Source organism: Oxyura jamaicensis, chromosome Z (genome assembly GCF_011077185.1).
Source record: "Oxyura jamaicensis isolate SHBP4307 breed ruddy duck chromosome Z, BPBGC_Ojam_1.0, whole genome shotgun sequence".
Taxonomy (NCBI): Eukaryota; Metazoa; Chordata; class Aves; order Anseriformes; family Anatidae; genus Oxyura; species Oxyura jamaicensis.
In genome coordinates, this window is record NC_048926.1 from 2,280,993 (window position 1) to 2,305,838 (window position 24,846).

The 24,846-nt window shown below is 42.3% G+C and overlaps 1 protein-coding gene across 4 annotated transcripts in view; it reads left to right on the forward strand.

The window, feature by feature from the left end:
- DYM (dymeclin) overlaps positions 1-24,846 on the forward strand; it is a 176,066-nt gene that overhangs the window by 68,526 nt on the left and 82,694 nt on the right. For 3 of the 4 annotated variants that reach the window (XM_035309185.1, XM_035309186.1, XM_035309184.1), the window contains exons 13-15: positions 3,319-3,432; positions 4,973-5,067; positions 20,320-20,484. In XM_035309185.1, the coding sequence (XP_035165076.1) occupies positions 3,319-3,432; positions 4,973-5,067; positions 20,320-20,484 (374 nt within the window). The remainder of the gene's footprint in view (positions 1-3,318; positions 3,433-4,972; positions 5,068-20,319; positions 20,485-24,846) is intronic. The other variant, XM_035309188.1, reaches the window with a different exon arrangement.

A 24,846-nucleotide genomic window follows, 5' to 3' on the forward strand; every position in this document is an offset into this window, starting at 1 on the left:
CCTGGCGGAAGGCTGATTGCTCAAGTCATTTATAATAGGACTAAACAAAGATTTTTCCTACAGGCTCTGAAGACTGATCCTGTTTTGGCAATAGTACGTGGTAACTCATTTCTTTCCCGTTCTCGTACAGTTCTATGATTCATAATTTCCGTAATAGTTATAAAACCAAACCAAATTAGTATTTAAATGTGTTCAGTGTGTGTAGTGCCTATGGGGAACAAAAGCCAACTTCGGTGGCTGATGGTACGGGTTTCAAAGATACTAGAATATTTTCTGTTTATAAGCTCAAGTATATCCTCCTGTCTTTGTCTCGACTGGAAAACACCTCTGTGTGTGCTTCTGTTCCGTGTCAAAATACAGTGATATGGCAATACGCAAATTGAATAGTTGTGATTCAGAATGGTTTGAACAGATCCGGGCTCAGAGCTAAATAGGAGAAGCTGAGTTAGTAAAACTCTTGGTCTCCTGTTTCAGTATCACAGGTAAAGGAAAAAAGATGTACGTACTTTATATACTACCTTTTGTATAAGAATGGGGGTGCATTGACCATTGTGGTGGTTTTACTCGGGTGGGCGGCTGAGCTCGATCACAACCGTGCTCTCACTCCCCCTCCTCAAAGAGGAATGGGGAGAAAATACGATGAAAGGGGCTCAAGGGTTGAGATAAGGATGAGGAGATCACGCAGTAATTACCGTGACAGGCAAAACAGACTCAGCATAGGGAGATAGTAAGATTTATTGCCTATTACTAACAAGCTAGAGAAGTGAGAAACAAAGGAAAGAAACCAAAAGCACCTTCCCCCCCATATTCCACCCTCTTCCACCTCCTCCCCCCGAGCAGTGCAGGGGAACAGGGGAATGGGGGTTATGGTCAGTTTATAGTGGTTCTTCTCTGCTGCTCCTTCTCAGTCACTCTCGTCCCCTGTGCTGTGGGGTCCCACCCACGGGATGCAGTCCTTGCTGAACTGATCTGGCGTGGGCTTCCCACAGGCAGCAGCTCTTCAAGAACTGCTCCAGATCTGGGTCCGTACCACGGGGTCCATCCCTCGGGAGCACACTGCTCCAACCTGGGTCCCCCACGGGCAGCAGCTCCTGCCAGGTCACCATCTCCTGTGTGGTCTCCTCTCCACGGGCTGCAGCTCTAGCCCGGAATCTGCTCCGGCAGGGGTCTTCCACAGGCCGCAGTCTCCGTCGGTGCAGGGCCACCTGCTCCACCGTGGTCTCCTCCACGGGCTGCAGCGTGGAACCCTGCTCCACTGTGGTACTCCGTGGGCTGCAGGGGGACATCCTGCTTCACCATGGGCCTCACCACAGGCCGCAGGGGACTTCTGCTCTGGCGCCTGGAGCACCTCTCCCCCTCCTTCTTCACTGACCTTGGTGCCTGCAAGGCTGTTCCTCACTCCTCTCACTCTCCCAGCTGCTGTGTGGCAGCATTTTGTTTTTTTCCTGTCTTAAATCTGCTCTCACAGAGGCGCAAAACAGCATCACTTACTGGCTCAGCTCTGGTCAGCAGTGGGGCCCTTACCAAACACGAGGCAGCTTCTAGATCCTTCTCACAGAAGCCACCCCTACAGCCCCCTGCTACCAAAACCTTGCCACGTAAACCCACTACAACCATTAACAAGAAAAGTGGGTCACAGAAAAGGGGAGAAGCTCGAAGTAGCTGAAGGAAGGGCACTTGGCCTGCTCTTCCTCTGCATTTCAGTCGTGCTCCTTAAATACATAACCTACAGAACTTCAAATGCTCAACGTAATGCCGTGGAAACTAAAAATCAGGGGTCAGCTTCTAGGATGCCAGCTTTAGTCATCTAAAACCAAGTGATTATGAGGTGATTAGATTCTGAAACTATCTACAAATGCTGTTTTTAATATTTTTTTTGGAATTTTGCTAAATTATATATACAAATTCTTTTCATTTTGTGGATACCCCTTCTTTTTCACAAGTGGAACTGTGATTCTTTCCAGTGGGGTTTATAGGAATGTATATGAAGGGTGAAGCCCCTTCGTCCTGAAGAGGACGTAAATAGTATAAAACCAGCAGCAGCTTAGCCAAGTTCCCAGTATTACCTTTCCTTTTCTGTTCTGCAAGTCGTTTGCTGCCCAGGTCTCCATTTCTTAGAGATTTTGCCGAGCATGCTTGTTAGTCAGTGGGAGGAAGAGGGACCTCTAAAAGCAGAAATATGTAAAATGCAGGGCAGCAGTTCTTCTCAGTCATCCAGCGAGGAGGTGGGAAGAAGGGATACAGTGAGAAAATGTTCTCATACAACTTTTTGGTGAGGTTTGATAGGGTTTAAATTTAAGACGTCTGTATTTTTCTTTATACGTGAAATTTCAGTGAAACACACTTAAAATATCAAAGGTAAAATCTATGCAGAGTGACAGCTCTGTGTGGAACAGTCCTTGCTAAGCCAATCTTTGGTTTGACCCAGAATAACCCTAAATTTATAAAGAATTTTCATGTTTTTAGGACACTTGTATACCCCTTTTTGTGGGGACTGGGGGCCGGGGTCAGTCCCTGACTCTCCGTCTCTGACGCTCCCTCACGGTCCCTCTCTGCACCTGCTCCACGTGGGGTCCCTCCCACGGGATGCCGTCCTTCCCGAACTGATCCGACATGGGCTGCCCACAGGCTGCAGCTCTTCAAGAACTGCTCCCACACGGCTCCGTACCACGGGGCCCATCCATCCCCCAGTAGCAAACTGCTCCAGCACGGGTTCCCCACGGGCGGCCGCTCGTGATCATGAAGAGCACAGAAAGATCTAAAGCTCTTAAAAGATTAGAGGAGGTCATCGGCTAGGTTAAGGGGAGACCTCACCTATGGCAGGAGAAGGCGTTGGGTGTGAAGTCAAATGTTAACCTGTGGATCTGCTCTGCATCCTTCAGCATGTGTGCACTTGCCAATCAGTCAGAGCTTGTACCTGCTGCCTCTTGCCCGGTTTGTAAGGAGGGAGAACGGGAGGGAATTGGAAACCCTATGCAGATGGCTAGGGAGGAACTGGAGACTGAAGTGTAAAGGGTAAGATCAAAAAGAGTATAGGAGAGTGGTGGCACAGGGCATGGAAATGAAGGAACCGTGAAATTTGATCATCTTTCTGCACTCAGCTTACATGACTTCTAATAAAGGTGATGAGATTGACTAGGTGATAATATCGCAGGGATATTTTTTTTTTTTAAATTACTGCTTTAGAATGCAATAGGTTTTGTCACATTTAAGGCTGGAAGTTAATTTATCCATCTTAAGGAACGTGAGAGTGGACAGCTTTCTATGTTCTTACTCAGACCCGGGTGCTGAAGAACTCTTTTATTTTCTTCTTTTCAGATACTGAAAAATATCACTTGGTATGCTGAGCGTGTTTTAACAGAGATCTCACTTGGGAGTCTCCTGATACTAGTTGTGATAAGAACCATCCAGTACAACATGACACGGACAAGGGTAAGAGTTACGTGTAGTGCTTAAGTACGCAGTGTGGGTTTCGAACTTCAGCAGAGTGATTTCAGTTTCAAACAGGGTGTGGGATTTTCCTGTGTTCTGTCGCAACCAGTTGGCATCTGAAGCTACAGGACAGAAGCAAAAGAGAAGAACAGTCGTATTAGCTAAGCACAGTTTTACACGGTTCTGGCCTTCCAACACAATTTCTGTATTACCGTTGAATAGCATTTGCTGAAGTCCTTAATTCAGGCACAGAATTCCCATCTTCAGATGAGAAGGAAAAGTTCCTTTGGCTGACGAGATGAAATGATTCCTAATAGGTTCCTTGCCTCTATTCGGTCACTGAGAAATGGAAATTCCAGGTCTGTTGTTAGTGTTTTTATGAAGGCAGACCATTGCTGGGTCATTAGACCTTTCTAAGCTGTCACAGCGCGAAACTGCTTCAGATCAGATGGGTTTGATGCATTTTTCGTGCATGGGATTCTAAACCGTATCTTGAACATAAAAGCTTGGTATTGCCTACTCTTAAATATCTTCAACGGTTAAATGCACGGAGTTTTTTGCATGAAGTAGAAAAAAATGTTTAAAATACATTTTAAATTGGAAAACTTAAGGATTTCACTTTTGTGATCACGAGAATTAGAAGAAATGAGAAAGATCGTGACGTGTGTTTCTAGGATATGGAATCTGTTATGCTCAAGTTTAAATGTGTATTTTAGATCTGAGAATGGAAAATAAATCCCCTGAAGGTACGATTGAACACTGATGCATAGAGGCTGGTCACCCTCAGGACTCAAAATAATGTCTGAACACGGCTGCGTTTCTTTCCAAATTGGAATATAATGTTGAAAATCCTGCTATTACTAGTAATAAGTCATTACGTGGATTTAAGATGAATTCTTCTTTTCCCTTTTGAGCAATGGCCCATTCCATGTTTTCTTGTCTGCGGCCGAGATCAGTTGGTACTGAAGATTTCCGTCTGGCTGTGGGCTCTGAAACTTGGTTCTGTGAAAGCCCTTGAATTTGACAGGGCCATCATTTAAGTGCTTCTGTGGTCAAATGGTTTCAGGGATGGTAACAAGAGGAGCACAAGTCCGAAGTATCTTGTAATAGTTGTAAGATATATATGGAACGGTTTTCATATATATGGAATGTTTTGAGACAATTAGTAGGGTTACGAAACAGAGAACTTCAGGGTAAGACGACAAAATGGAGAGAGAGAAAAACGGAGAGGAGGAGAATTTTTTTCAATATGCTACATCTGTGATATTTCTGTCAATTAATATTGCTTAAAATACGACGATGTACACGTAGCTATGTGTATATGCATCCACCCTCTGTGTGAAATGACTCGTAAGCCTTATTATCTAAACAAAATATTTAAAATACCACCAAGTAGATGCAGTTTTGCTATATGCTTTTGACCTCATCCTTTAAAGCAACAAATATTAGTCTTTTGAGTCGTTTCCTGCAATAGGTGACATTACACATACATACATATAAAAGTTTGATGTGTTTTTCTTTTCCTTTTCCTTTCTGACAGGACAAATACCTTCATACAAATTGTCTGGCCGCCTTAGCAAATATGTCAGCGCAGTTCCGCTCTCTTCACCAGTATGCTGCTCAGAGGATCATCAGGTAAATATAAAACTCCTGGAATAGACTTCTTATCCTTGGTATAAACGCAGCAGCAGAGGAACTTGCATTTTGTATAACGATGAACTAAATAGCTGAAATGGTATCAGAGTAACTAGATAATACCAGAATTAAATAAAATCTTTTTATTTGGATCTTTCCTGAATGCACAAAAAGAATGAGTTTCTCTAGCTCAGAAATTTCTGAATTCTGATTCTCAGAACAAAATAGCACAGTAGCTGCTTTTAAACTGAAAGGTTTTTAAGGATTTATGTAAATCATGTGCTTTTAGTCATGTATCCTGTTATAAAAATGCACTGTTGGCTCTCAAGTACTTTGCAGACTGGATTTTTTGCTTGAGTTCTTCCTAGACATTTGACAAAAGTTTGATTTCTTACGTCAGTTGTAATGATTATTTTCTGATGGGGTGCTGCAAACATAGGCAATATACCCTACACTGATGCTTTTCAAGTGATCGAGCATATTAGCTTGTGTAGGAATAAATAGTTGGAGGATGGATCGGGTTGGAAGGGACCTTAAAGACCACCCGGTTCCAACTCCCTTGCCATGGGCAGGGACGCCATCCACTAGAACGTGTTGCCCAGGGCCTCATCTAACCTGGTCCTGAACACCTCCAGGAATGGGCATCCACAGCTCCTCTTGGTGAAGAGAGGCACTAAAACAGGGTCATGGCTAGAGAAGGAGATGTTGAAGTTGGTCTCTTCTGGTTTTTTGTGTGTGTGCTACAGCCCAGTTGGTAAAGGCAGGTAATCACGCGTCAGGCATCCTCATCTTGGCAGCCAACCCTGCTCCATGCTCCAAGGGAAATCGGGAAGGTCCTTCTTCATGCAATCTGGAATAAGCTTTTGTAGTGCTTGTCGAGCACAGACAGCGTGCCAAAAATAAGTACATGATAAGTGCGTGCCTGTACGCTTTGTAAAGGACTCGGTTAACAAGAAACACATCTCATTCTTGAACCACTGCTATTTAGGATTTAATTCTCTCCTAGCCTCTTCTCTTTTGGAAATGCTTGGTTGCAAAAGTATCGACTTCTAATCAGGATGAGTGCTTTCCATTGTTATCTTTTACTTGTTTGATACAAACACTATTTTCATGCCCTGTGATAACGAGTATTCAGAATTTGAGTTCGCGCTTTTTTTTCTGCTGCATATTTCAGACCTTGCCTTAAGTACCAGTACTCATGGACATTTGCTGTTCAAAATTTAAACTCATGGTTCAAAGTAAACTCACCTGGACTGTTTTTAAGTAGGTGATGAAATGACCAAGTCTGTGGCCTGCTCGCTTACCAGAAGACGTGGCAGCTGTCGGTAGAGAAGCAGGAAGCTCAGTACTTTTACACATCTCACCTCAGCATTTTAACTCTGAAACGTAAAAAGAGCCTTTATGTGCTGTGAGGCTCTTCCATACGCCAGCCTCTTCCAGCCTCCTCACATGAAGTGTTCGCCATCTGTAACTGTATCTTTGAAGCAGATTGACTCCGTGGTGTTTGAGAGCCAGCTCGAGACCCAAGGGAGGCTGTGCAACCCAATTAAATTATCTTGCACTCCTTGTACGTAGCATTTCAACATCTGTCGAGGTGGGGTGCGTTGTCATCTGTCTAGACACGCGTAGCTGAAATGTGACTTCAATGGTGCTACTTGATTTTAGTTGTGAAATAATTGTGCTATTCCTATTGAAGGTACCGTTCAGTTGTTGCTTGATGCATGCAGTGAGGAGGAATAACAGTGAATGACAGAAAATAGGAAAATAAAATCATACCACATGGAAATTCGTTGTCAAATTATCTATCAGAGGTGCTCTGATACTTCCTTCTACGAAGGACTAACAATGCCACATTTGAAATTTGATGCCAAATAGAAAAAGAGGCCTTAGAGCGACGAAGAAAGTGATGGCATATTTAAAATGTAGTAGTCCCAACAGCGTAAGCCGTTAGTAGTTGATTGGTTTCTGTACAACATTTAGCAGAGCCTTAGCTTGGGGTCTTAGCTCCTGAAATGAAAATTCTGAGCTGTGTACAAATAATAAAAGTTGAAACGCGCGGAGAACTGTGCTGTCAAGGCATTCAGAGAGCAGGGTGAGGATTTTGTGTAAAAACGGTAAGACTGCTTCAAGTTACCGCTTCAGGAGTTCTCAGGAACAGATGGCAGATCGTTTGTTCTCAGACTCCAGTGCATCTGAAGAGTTGCAGGAAGACAGTCGTCAAGCCTGGTAGTCTTAGCAGTCTGCTGGTTTTACCAGCCACCAGCTGCTTGGCAGGCTTGGAGCTGTACCGTAGTGGTTGGAAATAATGGAATAAGTACCAAAAAATGGTCAGACCCGTCAGCTGAAATGCAAACCAAAAAGGCAATATGATATATATCATACACGAGGTAATATTCTTACGTAGGCTAAAGATATTCCACGCTATTATTTTTAAGCTTCTGCTTTTTTGTAGGTGGATGCTCCGTATTACTATGGAGTAGAAACTGTAATGAAAGAGATGGCTTCAGATTTAAACCAGAACCAGAGAAACAAGAGGAGGGTTAGGGAATATATATGGTTTTTTGGTTTGTTTTCGGTTTTTGTCTTTAATTGACCCCCGATCTTATGCTGCAGTTCTAAAACTGTGCATCTCAAGAATAGGCAAAGGCGGCCACCAACATCGTGATTTAATTTGTCACGGTAGTCATGATTGCTTATAAATCAGAAGACCCTGATACAAAATGGATTAAATTCTGTTGTGAAACGTCTTGTACAGCTAGGAGCTGGGCGGGCTGGTGGAAGGAGGAGTCGGTTCCAGAGGCAGGCTGTGGACTTGACTGCTCATCTGGTAGAATTTTCATTTCAGGAGCTTTCAACCAGGCAGGCTCAAGTACCATAAAGGAAATAGTTTAGCTTGATTTCTTGTCAAGATACGTACTTCTAACATAAAATAGCTGTGGCTATTAAGAAAATTAATAGGAATGAATATTTATGAACACATATTTCATAAGAGATTAACACTTTGAAGCATACGTTGTCCTTTCTTTTCCTATCTTACGAAGTCTGTTACAGTCACTAAATTTAGCCAGCGCCGATGGACCCAACCTGCTCCGTGATCCCAAAGTAGAATATTTTTATTGAGATCCTTGTTCTGATTCTGCTATCAGAGGGCAGGCATGTCTGAGAAAATAAACCACAGGATACTTAAAAAAAAAAAAAAAAAAAAAAAACTTTTTCTGTGAAGGAAAAGACCAAAGAGAAGACTTTGTAAGTATTTTAGGGTATAGGTTTTTAGATTAAATAGCTGTGAAACACTCACCTTAAAATCTGCTTAGCAATACAAATGAATAGAGAGTCATAATTAAGGCCCCACCAGATGCTCTAATGATTCCTTCCTTAATGTGAGAAGTAATTCCATTTCCATGCATGCTTTTTCCTAATCCCATTCGGCGCAGCAATTGACAATTGCTCTAAATTCTTAAGACTCTTTTCTGGGAAAGAATTAGCTGAAAACATTCAATATATTATACTTAGGATCTCAGTAAAATACAGCTTCGTAATGTTGGGGAATTTGTTTCACATTCCAGCAGGCGTAATAATTGACGGATTTGTATGAATTTATCACCGGCAGCTGCGGGAAGTAAAAGTCACTACAAACCCAAGCGATGTGTTGTCGCAGGTATTCCGTTTGTCCCTTAAAACCGCGAGTTCCTTGGCATGAATTCCTCGATCCTATTTGGAGATGGTTTTTATGACATTCAGCTCTTTGACAGCTAGTCTGCCTGCTCTAGGAGGTGGCACACTTGGAGATGAAGGAAAAGGCTTTCCCTGAACAGCAGTATTTTGACATCTCATCGCTGAGTCATTCTAGTAAGTTACTGACACAAAACAAGACCGATTACCTAAGGCAAATGTTTCTCCTCCATCTCGGTGGCTTCGTGGATAGGAATGTTTGCTGTTTCCTAAGCAGGCATGTACCACTAGAGGTTGCCATACACCTCGCTAATTAGGCACATCTGCTGTTAAATGACTTTCCAGGGCTAGTTTTACCTTTTTTTTTTCTCTGCTGTTGTCACAGCTATTTACGTGCACGGCTGTGTGGCCCGCTGTGAACTCTTCCTCAGCTGCCCTTCTCTCCTTTAGATAACTTAAGAGAAACACCAAGAGATGGCAGAGTTTTACCTATGTCACGCTTTGTTGATTTCCTCTGCTGTCTAGAGACTTCAGTGGGGTTCAGGGAACAATATGAAGCAATAGGTTTTTGCCAGAAACTTTTGCAGAAATGAATATTGGCTTATTTGGAGAACAGGTTTGCTGCTTAGCCAAGAACGGGTTTGTTCACAATATAAATACGTGGCCAGTCTGAATTTTGGTTGCCCGTTATTGAAGTGGTTATTTTTTTTTGGCAATGTTTTTGTTTGTCATCGTCGTAGAGTGGCACATCTCTGTAATGTTCCCAAAGTAGTTTGATAGAGAGCTAGACCTCTTGATATCGTTTCTACCTACCTTTTTATGGGTGTGATATAATCAGACTAATTTGTCACATTATCAATTCTTACATTGTATTACTCTTAAAAGAAGAGGGCGTGTTACTTGCCTCCTCTTTCCCCTAGATGATCACTTGTTTTTTTATGAATTAGGGACAAGCAGAAAATTCATCACGTATTTCATGTCTGCTTGTATTTGGCAGAATGAGGCTGGACTCTGTAATGCATCTGTTCATTACGTGTGGTACCCTGGCCTTTTTTCCTGGCCTGTGACTCTTGAAAGTGTTTTCTTACTTATTTTATATATTTGTGTGTTACATATATAGGAGAAATGTTTTTTTAAAATACATAGGTGAGCTCACTTAAGCTAACTCCTTAAAATGAGAGCCGAAAGAAGAGCTGAGACTGAGAAACCCATTTACATCCCTGACTTGTAAGTTTGAAATCATAGTTTGCTTTCATTTCTGGCAGTCTTCTGGAAGTGTCAATGCGAAGGCGCCCCGTTCAGGTCTGCAGAGGGAATTTTCTGATCTTATGGCTTTGGGGAGAAATGGGAAAGCTCTCCTCCCTACTTCACAAGCTTGATTTCTAAAGCGAAAAAGTGGTGTCAGAGTAGCTTCACGTTTATCATCAGTTCCTTAGCAGTAAGTTGTATGAGTCTGGTTTTTTGGGGGGTTGGGACTGTGGTTTCATTTGTTAGTTTTTGCTTTGTCTTAACTCCAAAGCTAAATTTTCATCCAAAAGGATCTCTTTGTACAGAAGCAGAAGACATTTTGCGTTGGCCCGGCGCTTGCTTCTTCGAGTAGTCCGGTATGTGTGGTGTTCTCCAAAGAAAGAAAAACATTTGCGCAGCAGCAAAGCGTGTGATCTGACCTGCTTAGTAGGGACCACATGAAACTGAGAAGTCCCAAATTATTGTGGGAATGTGATGAAATTAGAATTTACCAATTGCTGCATAAAATTTCCTAACAGTGACAATAATGAGATGTAATTGCTGGCTCAGAACTCCTCGGGCTGCTCACATGTAGGAAGATAAATGTGAGCGTTCAGATTTTCCTGCCTTTTTATTCCCTTTGATGTCCACGGAAGCCCTTTAACGTACAGCTTCCCGTTTCGTTTGAGTGCAGCAGTGGGACAGTCGGTGCAGAAAACTACTGAAACTGAGTTACCCAAATCAAAGGCATTTCTTAAGGAGCAAAACTGGAAAAAAAAAAAAAAAGCCAGGTTTCTTCATGAATGCTTCAAAGCTGTTGGGTTTCTAATTGAATTCACGCTTGCAAACTTGAGGAAAGTTGCTTCTCATGCAAGAGTCTCACTTTTAATTGGTAGAATTTCAGCGTAGTAGGCACTTCAGGTTTTAAATGAGAGGTGTGAGTTGAGGGAAAGAAATTAGACGAATAGAGCATGCAATATTTCTGTTAAACTCACATTTCTGGCTTTGTTGCATCAGGGAATGAATGGTATTAAACGAGAGAGAAGCATTTTTTCAAATATGAAGATTCTTATATTCTGAATTCACCCTATGAAGCATGTTCTGGGTCCAATTTTTAACTGGATAATTAAATCTCAGTTTACTCTTCTGTCTATCGTAATAGCAAAGTGTCCATAACAGCAAACCCTTGAGAAAAGAGGTGTCTGATCTCGCACCAGGGTATACCAAGAGACTTCCCAAGTCAAGGTACACAGCAGTAAAAGATCAGGTTCTGAAAGGCGTTCTCGGAGTAGATGCCCTGTGGCCAGAGCTGTTAAAATATTGAACCCCCCCAAGCATCAGCTTTCCCCTTCCCTTTTTGTAACCAAAAGAAAAGGGAAAGTGAACAGAGGGCAGTGAATAGTTTCACTGAAATAGTGATTTCTGCCTCTGCAGACACTGGGAGGGGTGCGGTCACAAATCCCTGGCTTCTAATAATGATCTAATAAATATCTCTGGTTTAAGAGTAATAGGTAATTATTTCCCCTTATTTACTTTTTCATCACGCGTAGATTATCCTTGTGCTAGAAGGAAATTACCTGAATGAAAGTAATAGAGAAGAACCTAGTCATGCTGTTGCTAAGTTTTCTAAACAAGAGTTGTTTTTTTCTAAATCAGAATTACGCTGGCTTTCATCACCTGTGTTCATGGTGCAAGCCATGAGCATGCAGGATGCCCTGCAGGCCTGACTCTGCTTTGGGAGACCAGTTGATAGAAACAATGGCATCCTCTAATTCCTGTCCCCTAAGACTTTTTTTTTTTGTGGGGATTCACCCGTCCCAGCAAACTTCAGCCCTGTAATTCCCGATGAATTCCTGTTACGCTGAAATATTTGTGTTGATTTTTAGTTGCCTGTCCTTTGCTTTGGTGGCATTTACTATGTGCTTTATGCCTGAGATTGTAGCAATATCTCTACACCGTACGGAAGGCCACATATCTGACTGACTGACGTTGCCTCTGAAGTAAGAATTAGAAGAAGCCTCAAAGACGTCTTGCTTTTAATGCTGCTTAACTCTCAGATAGTTTTGTAGCATGGTAGATTAGAGGAGAGCCTACTTAAATCCAACCTGGATGTGAATCAGAATCATCTAGGCTGGAAGAGACCTTCAAGATCACCCAGTCCAACCTTTGACCTAACACTAACAAGTCCTCCACTAAACCATATCCCTAAGCTCTACATCTAAACGTCTTTTCAAGACCTCCAGGGATGGGGACTCAACCACTTCCCTGGGCAGCCCATTCCAGTGACTAACAACCCGTTCAGGAAAGAAGTTCTTCCTAACATCCAACCTAAACCTCCCCTGGCGTAAATGATACTTTATTTATGAGAAACTCCTTTATAATGAGATATATTTTTTCCACACAGAGCAGCGCGGTACCAAAACGATAATGGCATGTTCCAAGTGGAGTGAAAATGAATGGCTTTTCAGAAAGGGGCCTTCAGGATACTCTAGCGTGCTGACTGCGTTTGAAAGAGGGCATTTGGGGAAGGGAGGATCAGACAGCTCCAAGCCACTGAGTCTGAAGTTGGATTTTGATCTGGGGACTGGTAGCGGTAGAAGATGAGCACAGCAGGATACTCAAAGAGATTTGTCTCACCTATGTATGTTGGGTTTCTGGTAGTCGCAGCTTGCTCTTTCATGAGCTGTTCACTGCCACGGGCACACATTGCAATTGCTTTTTATCTTTTTACCCCTCTGCTGTATCAGTGCTGCTTCTTGTACCCATGGACTTCCTGTGGAGCGGCTTTTGTTAGGAGACGAAAGCAATTCAGCGTTCAAGAAGCATCTGCTGGCTTTATTAGTAGCTTGTTGACCTAGATTAGCTGGGGGGGGAGCTTATAAAGCTGATCAGCCACTCCAAAGTTGGGAGGTGTCATTGCAATTAGTAGGAAAGGCTTTGACAAAAGAGGAGACGGGAGTTGCAACAACAAATAAGGGAGAGGATAACGTTAGTGCCAACAATCTTGCTGATGGAACTTAGCAAAGTAGATGTAAGTTAATTTTTTTAAGGAATGAAGCATTCGTTGTTGGTATGTGTTGAGTGTGGTTGTGGTCGGACATATCAAAACGTTGCTTTAGCTGTATTAATGGAAAGAGGAGGCCTGTTTTTTGCCTGGGTATAACATAAGGAGATGAGGTTTTAGGCCGATATCAGCTGTTGCCAACATGGAAACGTCGATGAACTTGAGTTAAGCCTGCTTGAACCCACTGGGGATTCTGAGTGGGCACCTGATGGGCTAGTAATACTCTCGTCATCCACGTGCCTGGCACCCCTGGCTTCATGGGCTACTGGAGATGTCCCAGATGGACAGACTCACAGCTTTATTTTGAGGTGGGTTGGCTCAGCATGAAACAGGGAGGGGTCTTGGGCAAACTATCTCTTCGTTCTGTCTCGGGGTTGTTTCACATATCGTAGCACAATGTTCCTCAACGATACCATTGTTGATTGCCTTGAAATGGTGTTTAAAATCTAAGTTTTTACCACATGAAATGTTCAACACTGGTCGAAGTAGTTCTCTCCTACTGCAGCACTTTGCTGACCTGTAAAATGTAGACATTGGGATAATTCTTGCATTTCTTGGGAGGAATTCGTTGCTCCAATTCATGAATCTTCTGCCACCTAGGAAATTGTGCAGCACTTCAGCATCTTTTGAGCTGTAAGTCACCGCTTGGCAGAACATGTGAGTAACGAACATAATTCAAATTAGCACAAAACTTGGCCTCAGAACTAAAATTTATTGAAGTCTCGATACCTATTTCACCTGACACCAGCAAATCTCTCACTAAACCACGTCCTGAAGTGCTACATCCACATCTCTTAAATACCTCCAGAGTAACATCTGTGGAATGTGTTTTGGCTTTATTTTCTTTTTTCCCCAGTTTGCAAATGGATCTTTGATTACGTAGTGCGTAATTCACTTCAGCATTTTTCCATATTTCCAATGAAATCAAACTCTTCTCCCATTCAGGGATAAAGAAGCTGTTTGCAATTTCCATCCACAGATAACAAAAACACACCACCACGACCAACAGCAAACAACAAATCCTCAAAGACAAAAAGGACAGCAGTTTTGTGACTCGGTCTCAGCAATAATCCAGTACGTAGGAGAAGGAATTTTGCAGAGATGAAGTGAACCTTACAGATTTTGCATTTTAAAATATCTGCTCTGTAGAAATAAATTGTCCTACAGAAGATTTGACTTTTTTTTTTTTTAAAAAAAAAAAAGGAATTCTAACAGTGTTCTTAAAACTACTGTTGTCCTAGTAGAATTACAGAATTATGTATTATAACTTGCTTTTGCAGTTTGTTTTGAATGGAACATATTTATAGGACAGCGTTCCTTAAAAGAAATAACGAAGTGACTCAAGATAATGACTTGCTTGAACCTGTCTTTTATCTCCCGTTGCGAGCTATTTGGCTCATTAACTGCTTTATTCAGATACAATGTGTACTATTTCCTTTTCAGAAATTTTCTCTCTGGAAAAAAACTGTCAACTATGATTAAATAGGTGAACGAGTAGTGAACGTACAAGGATTTATCTGACAACCTAAAATTGTATTACGGCTGTAAGGAAGCATCAGCGTAAAAATAATGGAGCATTGTTTCGAAGTCATGACTTCTGGTCTTGTACGGCTGCTGCGTATTTGGCATTTTAACTGGGGTCAGTGTGTATGTGCAATGCTCTGCCAGCTTTGCAATTCAGTGAGCTAAGTTCTCTCTCCAGAAGTGTGAAGACAGGATAGGTACGAGTGACTGCAAAGAGGAAAATTGAACGTTTACTGGTAGCACCCCGCTGAACGGTGTCGGTCCCATCCAAAGAGCAGCCTCCTTCAAACCTACAGATCTATTCAAATCTCTTCAAGCCTGTACTTTCCTGCAGATCTATGCCACGTATGGAAAATCTTGCTTTTGGACCCCCCAGTTACGTGAGCATTTTACAGATTTGGTGAGGACAGAAAACAACTGGACATCTTTGAGTCTCTAAGTACTTGAGCCAAGGTATTTCTCACCACCATATACTTTCACCTTATTTTGCGTGGCTAAGAAGTGGAATATTGCACTTGAAAACATCTGACACTTTTAAGTGGAGGATGAAGCTGTAGGTACAGAAGAAAGAATCAGGATTTAGCAACTTTAATGTGCATCGGGTCTTTATAACTGTTGAATGACTCAACCTATTTAATGGTAATGGCCTTCAGCAAGTTGAGGAAAGAACAGGCTTTTAGGTAAAGTAAATACACTTAGATCAACAATGAATGAATAAATTTGCTGTGAAGCTGTGTGGAGACATGTTTCTGTTACTCATTAATTGTGCTCTCGGGTCCACAAATAGGTTTCTCCAGATGCCGCAATTTACACGGGGCTCAGATCGGAAGGATCCTGTTGCGAAAGTCTGTATGCTTTCTGTATAAGAATCTCATGTATTTATCATTCGATAAATACAGAAAGCAGAATTGTTCTTTCATTTCCCTGTCTTCCTTCGCTATAAATACTTCTACGCATACAGTTAACGCTCCTCTCATAAGCCTTCTGCGTACGTTTGGCCGGCACAGTGACAGAGTGCCTCATCAGGGCACGGGAACCCATGTCCATGACGCGTTACCACAAATAATCTCTTCTGAAGTATTTAAACAATTGGCATCTTTTTCTGTTCTGTGTTGTTACGGCAACCTTAACCCCGTGAACCCCCCCCCCTGCAGCTGCTGTTTGCAAGGATGCAGTTTAAAATCCTGTCATCGCTCTGTGAGATGTAAATTTAGGGATTTGGGGATACTTGTCCCCAAAAAGGAAGGCAGGAGCATAGCCCCCACATGTAGGGACGTGCTACTTCTGCTTCGTTTGGCGTTCCTTGGGTCACATCTGGAGACGTGCATCGAGGTTTGGATGACTTTTCAAGTCATTCATTTTAGAGTCATTTTAAAGAATGACTTCTTTAGGGTTGTTAGACATTGGAATGGGCTGCCCAGGGAAGTGGTTGAGTCCCCATCCCTGGAGGTCTTTCAAAGCCGTTTAGATGTAGAGCTTGGTGATATGGTTTAGTGGAGGGCTTGTTGGTGTTAGATCAGAGGTTGGACTGGGTGATCTTGGAGGTCTCTTCCAACCTAGGTGATCCTGCGATTCTCTGATTCTGTAATTTTTCATAGTCTTGAGAAAATGACTGTGAAAAATGACACAGAAAAGCTTTCAGTCAAGCACAGGAGCCCAGAGTTTGTAGAGCCTCCGTCCCTGGAGGCTTTCAAGATCCAACTGAACAAAACCCTGGTCTGGTGTGAACTGAGTGTTGACTCTGCTTAGAGCAGGACTAGAGCTAGGACTTTAGGCGTTGGACTCTTAAGTAGGACTGCTTAGAGTTGGACTGGGGAAAAAGATACCAAAACTGTCTGAAAAAGAAGGAATTAAGTTTTAAGTGCTCTAGTATAAAGTAAAGACAGCGCGATTGCCTGCATCTGCAGCGCTGACTTCAATGGTATCTTAAGCAGGTTAACTCTGCTACCACCACCACGGTGGCAGAAACCCACCCCAAACCGCCTTTCTTTGATGGATGCATATCAGTCATCCGTAATAGTCTTGGTACTAAGGAAAAAAAGTATTCAAGTAATGCTTAGGTAGTGTTCTTATTACTGCAGTCTCTCCGTCGTATTTGAGTGAGCGTAGTCTACATTTATGTTGCGTTCGTCTTCGGGAACGTGAAAGTCATGACTAATCCGCTTCCTAGAGCATAGGTTGTTTGACACCAACAGTAGTAAAAACTTCGTAGCACGTCACGACGTTCTCCCGGTGTGTGTACAGATAGCTGGGGATGCTGACTAACACGTGCTGCAGTTGAATTAACTTATACTTTGTTGCTTTTCTTTTTTCCAAAAATGATTTCGTTCTGGCGTTCCCGTAGAGTCGTGTTGGAGCACAACTCCCCTTTGAAAGTCGAGCGATTAAGTCTTCAAACTCAGCAAAAGATGTTTGGTGTGCATTTTTCCAGTTCTCCTGCGGAAACGATATGACCTAAATATTTAATCAGGCTTAGCAAAATTGGCCTTTTTTTTTTAATTGCTGCAGATTAATCTAGTTTCCCTGAGCTAATACACGTGGTATGTACGTTGACAAGACCTTACTTTTTCCTCAATAAAGTCAAAGATTTATAACCTCCATAAAATCTGGCATGCACTGAGATGCAGATTGTGAATTAGTATTACTCAAACATTAACGTTGGGAATTTTTCTCTGGAATCCTGTGTATGTACTTTTGGTCTATATTGTATTTACAGAGAGCTTAGCGTTCAGACCGTTCTTCTATACCCTGCCCAATTCGCTTCGTTTCTGCGTTGCTCAGAAGATGTTGGCTTGGTGCTGTTTATGTTTTCGCCTTTGATATATTTATTTTAAAATCTCAGTTGACTTCAGTAGAGAAAATATTTACTTTCTGGTTTCGATAAATAAGGATGGAAGTGGCTTTGCACGTTTTTGTGGTGTTTTCTTGTTCAAGTCTGTCCTTACAGTTTAAAAAAATAGATATCATGAATTTCAGTACTTGTTATTTTGTAACTCTTAATTTTGCTAAATTTTCAGCTTGTGGCTGTAGCCTTGAGTAAACCTCTTGGGTTACGGGGAGTTGAAGTTAAAACTTTCAAGTGATGTGATCACCGAAAGCAAAATATCTGCAACAAGTAGCAACTACACAGCTTGCTTTTGTGATCGTACTGTGTCAGCTGGCAGTCACGTAGGCCACGTGTCTTGTTTCTGCTTCATTGTTCTCTAATGATTTAGATGTTTTTATGGACAGACTTAATTTAAGTGCTAGAAACTGCATAGAGCTGCTGCTCCTGGATAGGTCAAGCTTCCTCCCATCCTCTGCATGTAGGAGCTTAGACTGACTCTCTGGCCAAAGAATGGGACAATTTAGGACATGGAATTTTCTTCGGAGAAACGTGAAAACGAGCAGGTTTGGAAGACCTTCAGCAAAGTGGAATTTCTTTCCTGAATTTGTTATCGGTGTGTTTCATACTATGTCCTCTGAGGACCTCAGGCAGTCAGGAGAGGGACTCCCTACAGCTGGCAGTAGGTAGGAAGAGAAGTTTTGGGGAGAATTACTGGAAATAGCAATTCTCTCTTTAGAAAAGTTTTTTTCTTTTCTTTTTTTTTAAGAGTGGTGTAGTTGACTGATTTTACTTGATTTGCCTTTTTTTTTTTCTATTTTTTCCCCTCATTTGCCCAGCCAGACTGAAGTTTCCCCTCTCCCTTCTCATTTTATACCTTGCCTCTGGGCAAGATGAGGCAACGCCAGGATCAGGGAAGGAAACATTTTCCCAAATGCCAGAAACTTGGATAGAAAAAAGTCCTCGAGTAATATGTAGTTCACTGGTCTGTTCCCTGATGTCAGGTTCTCTGTTTTCTTTTGTAGTATCAAGGCATTGTAGGTATGTTTTTATTCAAAAACGTGCGTTTCTCATGGTTAGCAAATGAGCCTTTTTTGTGCTGGTTTTGCTGTTTCATTTAGTTTTGCTCTTTCTTTCAATTCCCCACCCACTGTGCTCGGTGGAAGCTTTTTTTGTGCTGTGCTGGACAAAGTGAAAGACAACCAAGAAACCCACACGTAAACACCCTTGGGAATAAACCCTCGGAGATTTCTAAATGCCACTCTCTGTCTTCAGCTACCCTTGACGTCAAAGTGCGAATCAAAGGATCCCAGCAGCGTAGCTGAGGAGGGAGTCGGGTGCTTTGACTTGATCCCTTTTGAGCATCTGCGTTTATCTTCAAGGTGTCGTTGGCTTTCCATCTTTGTCATGCTCATTTCCAGCCGGTTTGCATTCGGGAATCGTGGATGATCTGATGGAAGAGATGGATTTTTTTACTGGACAGATTCCTGCAACTTGAGTCTCCCAAGTGTTGTTGCATCTGAAAATCTGGGGGGATTCTTTTGATTCTCAATTCACAGTGGCTATTAAATACAAAGAATGGTCTTAATTCGAGATTTATAGAACATAAGAGGTTTTTTTATTTAATAAGTTCAAACATGTAGAGAATATACCTGTTGCAATATTTACATAGTGAGAAGACATTCAAAGAGGTGGTTTTGTTTTACTTTCAGTGCCTCAAAAACAGGAGAGTGAAAGTTTATCATCTAAGAGTAAATGTGTGTTCCTATGACAGCACTGATGGGAATCGAAGATAAGTGATATTAGAGCATGCTCTCAATTCCTCGTGTGCTGAGTGTTCCCCTCAGTGCAGAGTTCTGGAAATGCCATTCCTTATCCTCTCCATCCCCGGCCTGCGGAGTGAAAAGAATGGTCTGTGTAGCTCGTGGCATGCTGATAACATTTAAAATTGTAGTCAAAAAAGGTACGATGGCTTAAGAATTACCTCCCAGCAGCTGCTTCCTCTACCAAAAGTTAGCATTTCTACAAAGAAACTGCCAAAAAGGGTTGTGTTTCCCAACTTTCTCAGCAGAGGTAGGTAGTTTATTTTAACCCAGGAATGCTATTTAATGCCCGGTGAATGCTGTTTAAACTAAAGCAGTCAGAGGTAGTGGTCCTGATAAAGTTTTAGGCTTGGAGGCACGCTGACTGTGCCCCAGGATCAGCTGTTTGACGCTCTTTTCTATCCCATTCTTCACCTAAGGTACACGAGTGATGTAGTCTCCCAAGCGCGTTTTAGCTCCCCGTAGAGGAGGGATTATAGGCAGAGGATTGTAACCCATGAAATACAACTGGGGTAGAAAATGTTGTGCGTTTTAACCTATAAAACTCTGAAATGATGGGTGTTCATTTGGCAAGGACGCCGCCGGCTAGAGTTCAGGTGTTTGTTTCTTCATTCCAAAGCCAGTGAAAGAGACTCAACTTCAAAACCAACTTGGTCTTCAGTCTCTGCATGTGTAGCTTTGCCAGCTCAGCACTAAAAGGGCATGTCCAGACGCGAGAGATACCCACGTATCCCTAGATACCCTGTTGGTTATGAGAGACTTTGTAAACTGGGTTCAAATTCACGCATTTCTATTTTCAGGGCAAACAGAGAGAGACTAAGTTGGTTTTTTTTTTAATACTATCAACCAGAAAGAAAAAAGGGCCCGATTATTTGCATCTCTAATGCACGAGACTTGGCAAAATCCCTTTGCAGTACCGACAGAACCAGCGCGTGGCCACAGGCTTAGCAGTTCCCTTCTGTCTTGTGAAACCGTTGTTTTATGCCAAGCTGCCACGTTGCTGACTTCGGCATCTTCCGTTGACTCTTGGCACAAAAACCTCTTTGGGAAGTTAAATCGTGGACGTTAAAGGAAAATACCTCTTTTTCTGTTTCTCTCCCTTTACCCTTGTCTTTCAGTTATACCTGCCGCCACTTGCGGAGATATGTGTATGTCTTGGACAAACTGTATTTCCCCCACTCTCACTGCTCTACGCTGCAGCATTGCTTCTCGACCCTCAGTGACAATGGAGAGGAACTCTTGTCTTTAACTTGTTCTCACATTCTCAGATCCTATGCTTCCAGGTTGTTAACCTCTGCTCTCCCTTTACTGCATGCTGCATGCTCTGTGACTGCTCTGTGCATGAGTAAACTGATGGATAACATGAAACGGCAGCGGGGATGGTTTATGTCTGTGGCATCTTTGGTATGTGTCCTAAGAAGTGTGCTAGAAGTGGAAGTTTAATTATCTTTTTGTTTGTTTTTTTTTTGATTCAAAATACTTTATCTGTCATCAAAGACCGAACACCACTTCTGGAATTAACGCGTGGCCTTTGGGAGTTTTAAAATCCTTTTTATGTTAGAGTGAAAATATTTTAATCCTTTCCCAAAGCTACGACAAGAGAACTGTGAGCCGTGATTCACAACGCTTCCTTCCACGCAGTTGTGTGGTTCGTTTGGAATTAGTGCAGCTATATAAGCTGCCTTACACGTAAGTGCCTAATACTTTCCTGGTGCCCATTATTTCAGCAATGCTGTATATAGTTTGTTTCTCAAGAATGAGGATGAACTTCCCCCTCAACTTCAGTAAATTGTCACGGCACCTGCAGATCCATCTAAATTTATCTTTTTTAATATGCCTTATCAGTTTTGATTAGGTCAAATGAGAGGGGTGTCAGCCCGGGCTAACAGTATGACATCGTGTTCATGATGCAGAATTGTAGATGCTCCACGGAAACTGGAAAATAGGAATTTAGAAAACAAATTCTCCTTGCGATACCCAGATGTTTCCTCTAAGATGTTTATCCCAAGTAAAAATAAAAAATAAATTAATATTTCACTTTTGACGCTAGGGATAATTAAATATTTTCCCCCACATGCTAGAAGCTTTAGAAAACGAGTTTAAAAATCGCATGACAAAATTGACGGGAAGATGGAAAGCATCCAGACTGGAAATGCAGCTTCCCAGCTAAGCCAGCATACAATAGCAACAGACCACACAGTAAACATAAGTAAAACCAGCTTGATTGTCAAGTGAAAAAAATACGGCATGCAAGCTGGAATAGCTCTGCTGGTACAAAAGAAATTTTATAGTCATACGTAACGATGGAGAGTTACGCTGAAGGATCTCAACAGGAGATGGAAAATGGAGCTGTCCCAGGGGGCTTTCTCCAGATTAATTCGGAACAGGGATACAGTATTAAGGTAGGAAAAAACCATAAGATTTCACAGACGTTATTTAAAAACGAGTAATAGTAACGAGGGCAGTGCACACCAAAATCTTGTTAAAGATGGAATGTTGTACGTGTAGGAATAATACCCTGAAAACATGAAAGGAAGAGATGTCTTAATTATTCCAGCTTGTTTAAATGAAGTTTCGGTACTCCGTACGGTGGAAACCCTACGACATCCTGTTGGCAAAGTCCTCCTTAGGAGGCTACGTGCTACACCATGGATATCGCATCCCTTAGAAAGACTGGGGATGAAACCACCAATTCTGGCTAACGCAGGTGGATTTCACGTGTAGTCAGTCCTTGACCCGCAGGCTGCTGATACTTTCTGCTCCTCTCTTAATGGTCACGTCTTCTGAAACGTCTCTGGTTTGTATGGTGGCTTTATGGGTGAAGGAAAGCACTGAGAACCATTTACTGTTTTCATACAAGAAGCTCATGACGTTTTTAGAGCAGAAAAAAAATAGTAGGTAATTCTTTTTTTTTATTGTTCTGATTGTGTATGATTAGAAAATTCAAACAACTTCGAGAGTTTGTACCCAGAAAGCTTGCCTGCATCAGTCTGGAAATAGTGTCAAACGAAGTGGCGTAACTGGAGCTGGCCAAAAAAAACGGTGTTTTCTTACGTGAATCTGTGCATGCATCCTGTATCAACTACAGCGCTTCGTGAGCAACCTGCTAGTAATTTATGCATTCATCTCTCCTCTAAAAGCAGGACGATAATTAATTACGATGACTTACAAGTCACAGCCTTCCCGTGGCGTGCCTGTTTGCAGGACGGCTGGTAAAAAGCGTAAGGCTTTGTCCTGATCCGTGTTGCTTTTCTAAATTTTAAACCAGAGGAGAGACAATGCCTATTTCACTGCGCGTTAACGTATCGCAAACACCGAAACTGGGATTGTAATGTGTCATTGCCGCTGTCTGATAATTCTGTTGTGGCTGTGCTGTTACCAATTATCGTAGTAACTCCTCCTCGTGATGTGGAATGTGTTCTCTCACTCACACCTTTAGAACTGCATGTTGGCTGAGTGATGTTTTAATGCTCGTGGGTGTTCCTCATCTGTTTTGAACCCGTCTGGGCCGCAGTCGATCCCAGGAAACCATTTAGGAAAAACGAGACTGGCTTAGTGCGTGTCCTAGCAAAAGGCAGCTAACGAGCAGTGATTTGTTTTAGGATGCCGAACAAATTCAGGACGGTTTGATTTTCATAGCTAGCTTGACATTGGGTGAAAGCAGGAAATACGGTTTTGCTGAGCTTTGTAAATTGAGTAAACATGTTTGTGAGGCAGTAGAGCAAAAGGAAAAATTACACAGATTCATGTCAATTAAGTTTTTTTTTGGCCCGGAGAAGAAAGGCAAAGAAATGTGATGTCAAATTTGCACGGTTTATCCATTTTTGTGTATCTTTTATTACTTAATACTAGGTTTGTTTTAAGAACCAAACATATCTAATGAAATTTTAATACCCCCTTTCAGAAGGGTTTTGGCACGTTGGCTGAAGCCTGTAGCGGATAAGCCTGGCAACCATATTCCTCCCATGCCATCGGAGTCAATGGAATTATGCAATTACATTAATTTAAGAATGCACAGTCTTGGCGGGATCAGGGCCTTGGAGTTTAGCTTTGAAAAATAACTGCTGATTACCAGGAATGTTTCCGTAGCTCCAACGCAAGGGCGAAGTCCTGCTTAAAGCCAACTCGTGGTCGTTATCCGCTTTCAAACTTCTTTTTTTTCCCCCCGAGGGGAGGCTGTGCCGGGGCTCGGGGCCGTATTCCAGGAACGTATGGACCATCCTGCGTCACGATGCGGATCGCTGGCCCCACCTTGAGTACCAACAGGAAAGGTGTCGGAGTATTGTCCCTGAACACATCTAAAACATTCGCGGGCCTGCCACGTTTTCTTTGGCTTTAGTCTCTGTGGGGAAGATTGGGAGAAAGAGCTGTTTGGTTTTGAACCTCAAATGGTTTTGACTTGCACGATATGGAGAAGCGCGTTGATTAATGAGTGCTGTTTAAAGTCAGATTGGACTGCTGTGAATTACTTGGTTTCTCTGAGTCTGTACTGCATCTCCAGCATTTGTTTGCATTCAGGTATTAAGCAGTTAATGTAAAAGTCTCACCCTAAGTTAGAGCAAATAAAGCAGTCAATATTCAGCCTCGCTAAGTAGTAGCTGGATGGTAGAAGAGCCGAGGTGTTCTCCGAAACACCCCTCACCCTGCTGAAACCTGGGCCTTTCCGACTTGCCTCCTACTGCCAGCTGTGTTCCCAGCTGTGTGTGAAAACAAAAAGGATGTAGTAAATTGCCGTAGGCAGGCGAAACTGATGGAGATGGAAAAGTGTTTCCAAAGGTGACAGAACATCACTTTCGCAAGAAAATTGTGCTCCAAGTGCTGACGTCCTGCTGAACCTGAGGCAGAGCTGCTTTGGAAGATAAGACTGACGGCTCCCCAGTCGAGGGAATTGCTGAAAACCTTTATTAGTAAATAACTCAGCAAAAAATCTCTGAGAGAAGCAAAATAATTTATGATGGAGTAATGGGACCTTATCTAAAAACCTTTGAAGTCTTAATAAGTTCTGGCAAACGGCTTGTATATTTCTCACATTTTATGCATAGCCTCACGTACATCGTAGGTTTCAAAACAGAATTATGAAAACGGGTCTCTGGACCTGTCACAGGAGAGGAATTTCTTCATTTATCGCTCAAGCAAACTTTTTGGATTGGTGGATAACTAAGCTTAAAATTGGAGTTTCTTCTTTTTCAACCAAGTTTTATTTCTGGGATGAAATGTCCAGTGGGGGTTGGTCTATTCTCCCACGTGCCTGGTGACAGGACGAGGGGGAATGGGCTAAAGTTGCGCCAGGGGAGGTTTAGGTTGGATATTAGGAAGAACTTCTTTACTGAACGGGTTGTTAGTCACTGGAATAGGCTGCCCAGGGAAGTGGTTGAGTCACCATCCCTGGAGGCCTTGAAAAGATGTTTAGATGGAGAGCTTAGGGATATGGTTTAGTGGAAGATTTGTTAGCGTTAGGTCGGAGGTTGGACTGGGTGATCTTGGAGGTCTCTTCCAACTTAGACTATTCTGTGATTCTGTGAAATTTTTGGTAGATTTAAATATTTCCCTATAATAGACTAACTTAATGCTCTTTTTTTTGACATTTTAGTAAGGTTCTCCACCTTGCCTCTTGTAACTGGCATCTGAATGAGCCATCCAGGACT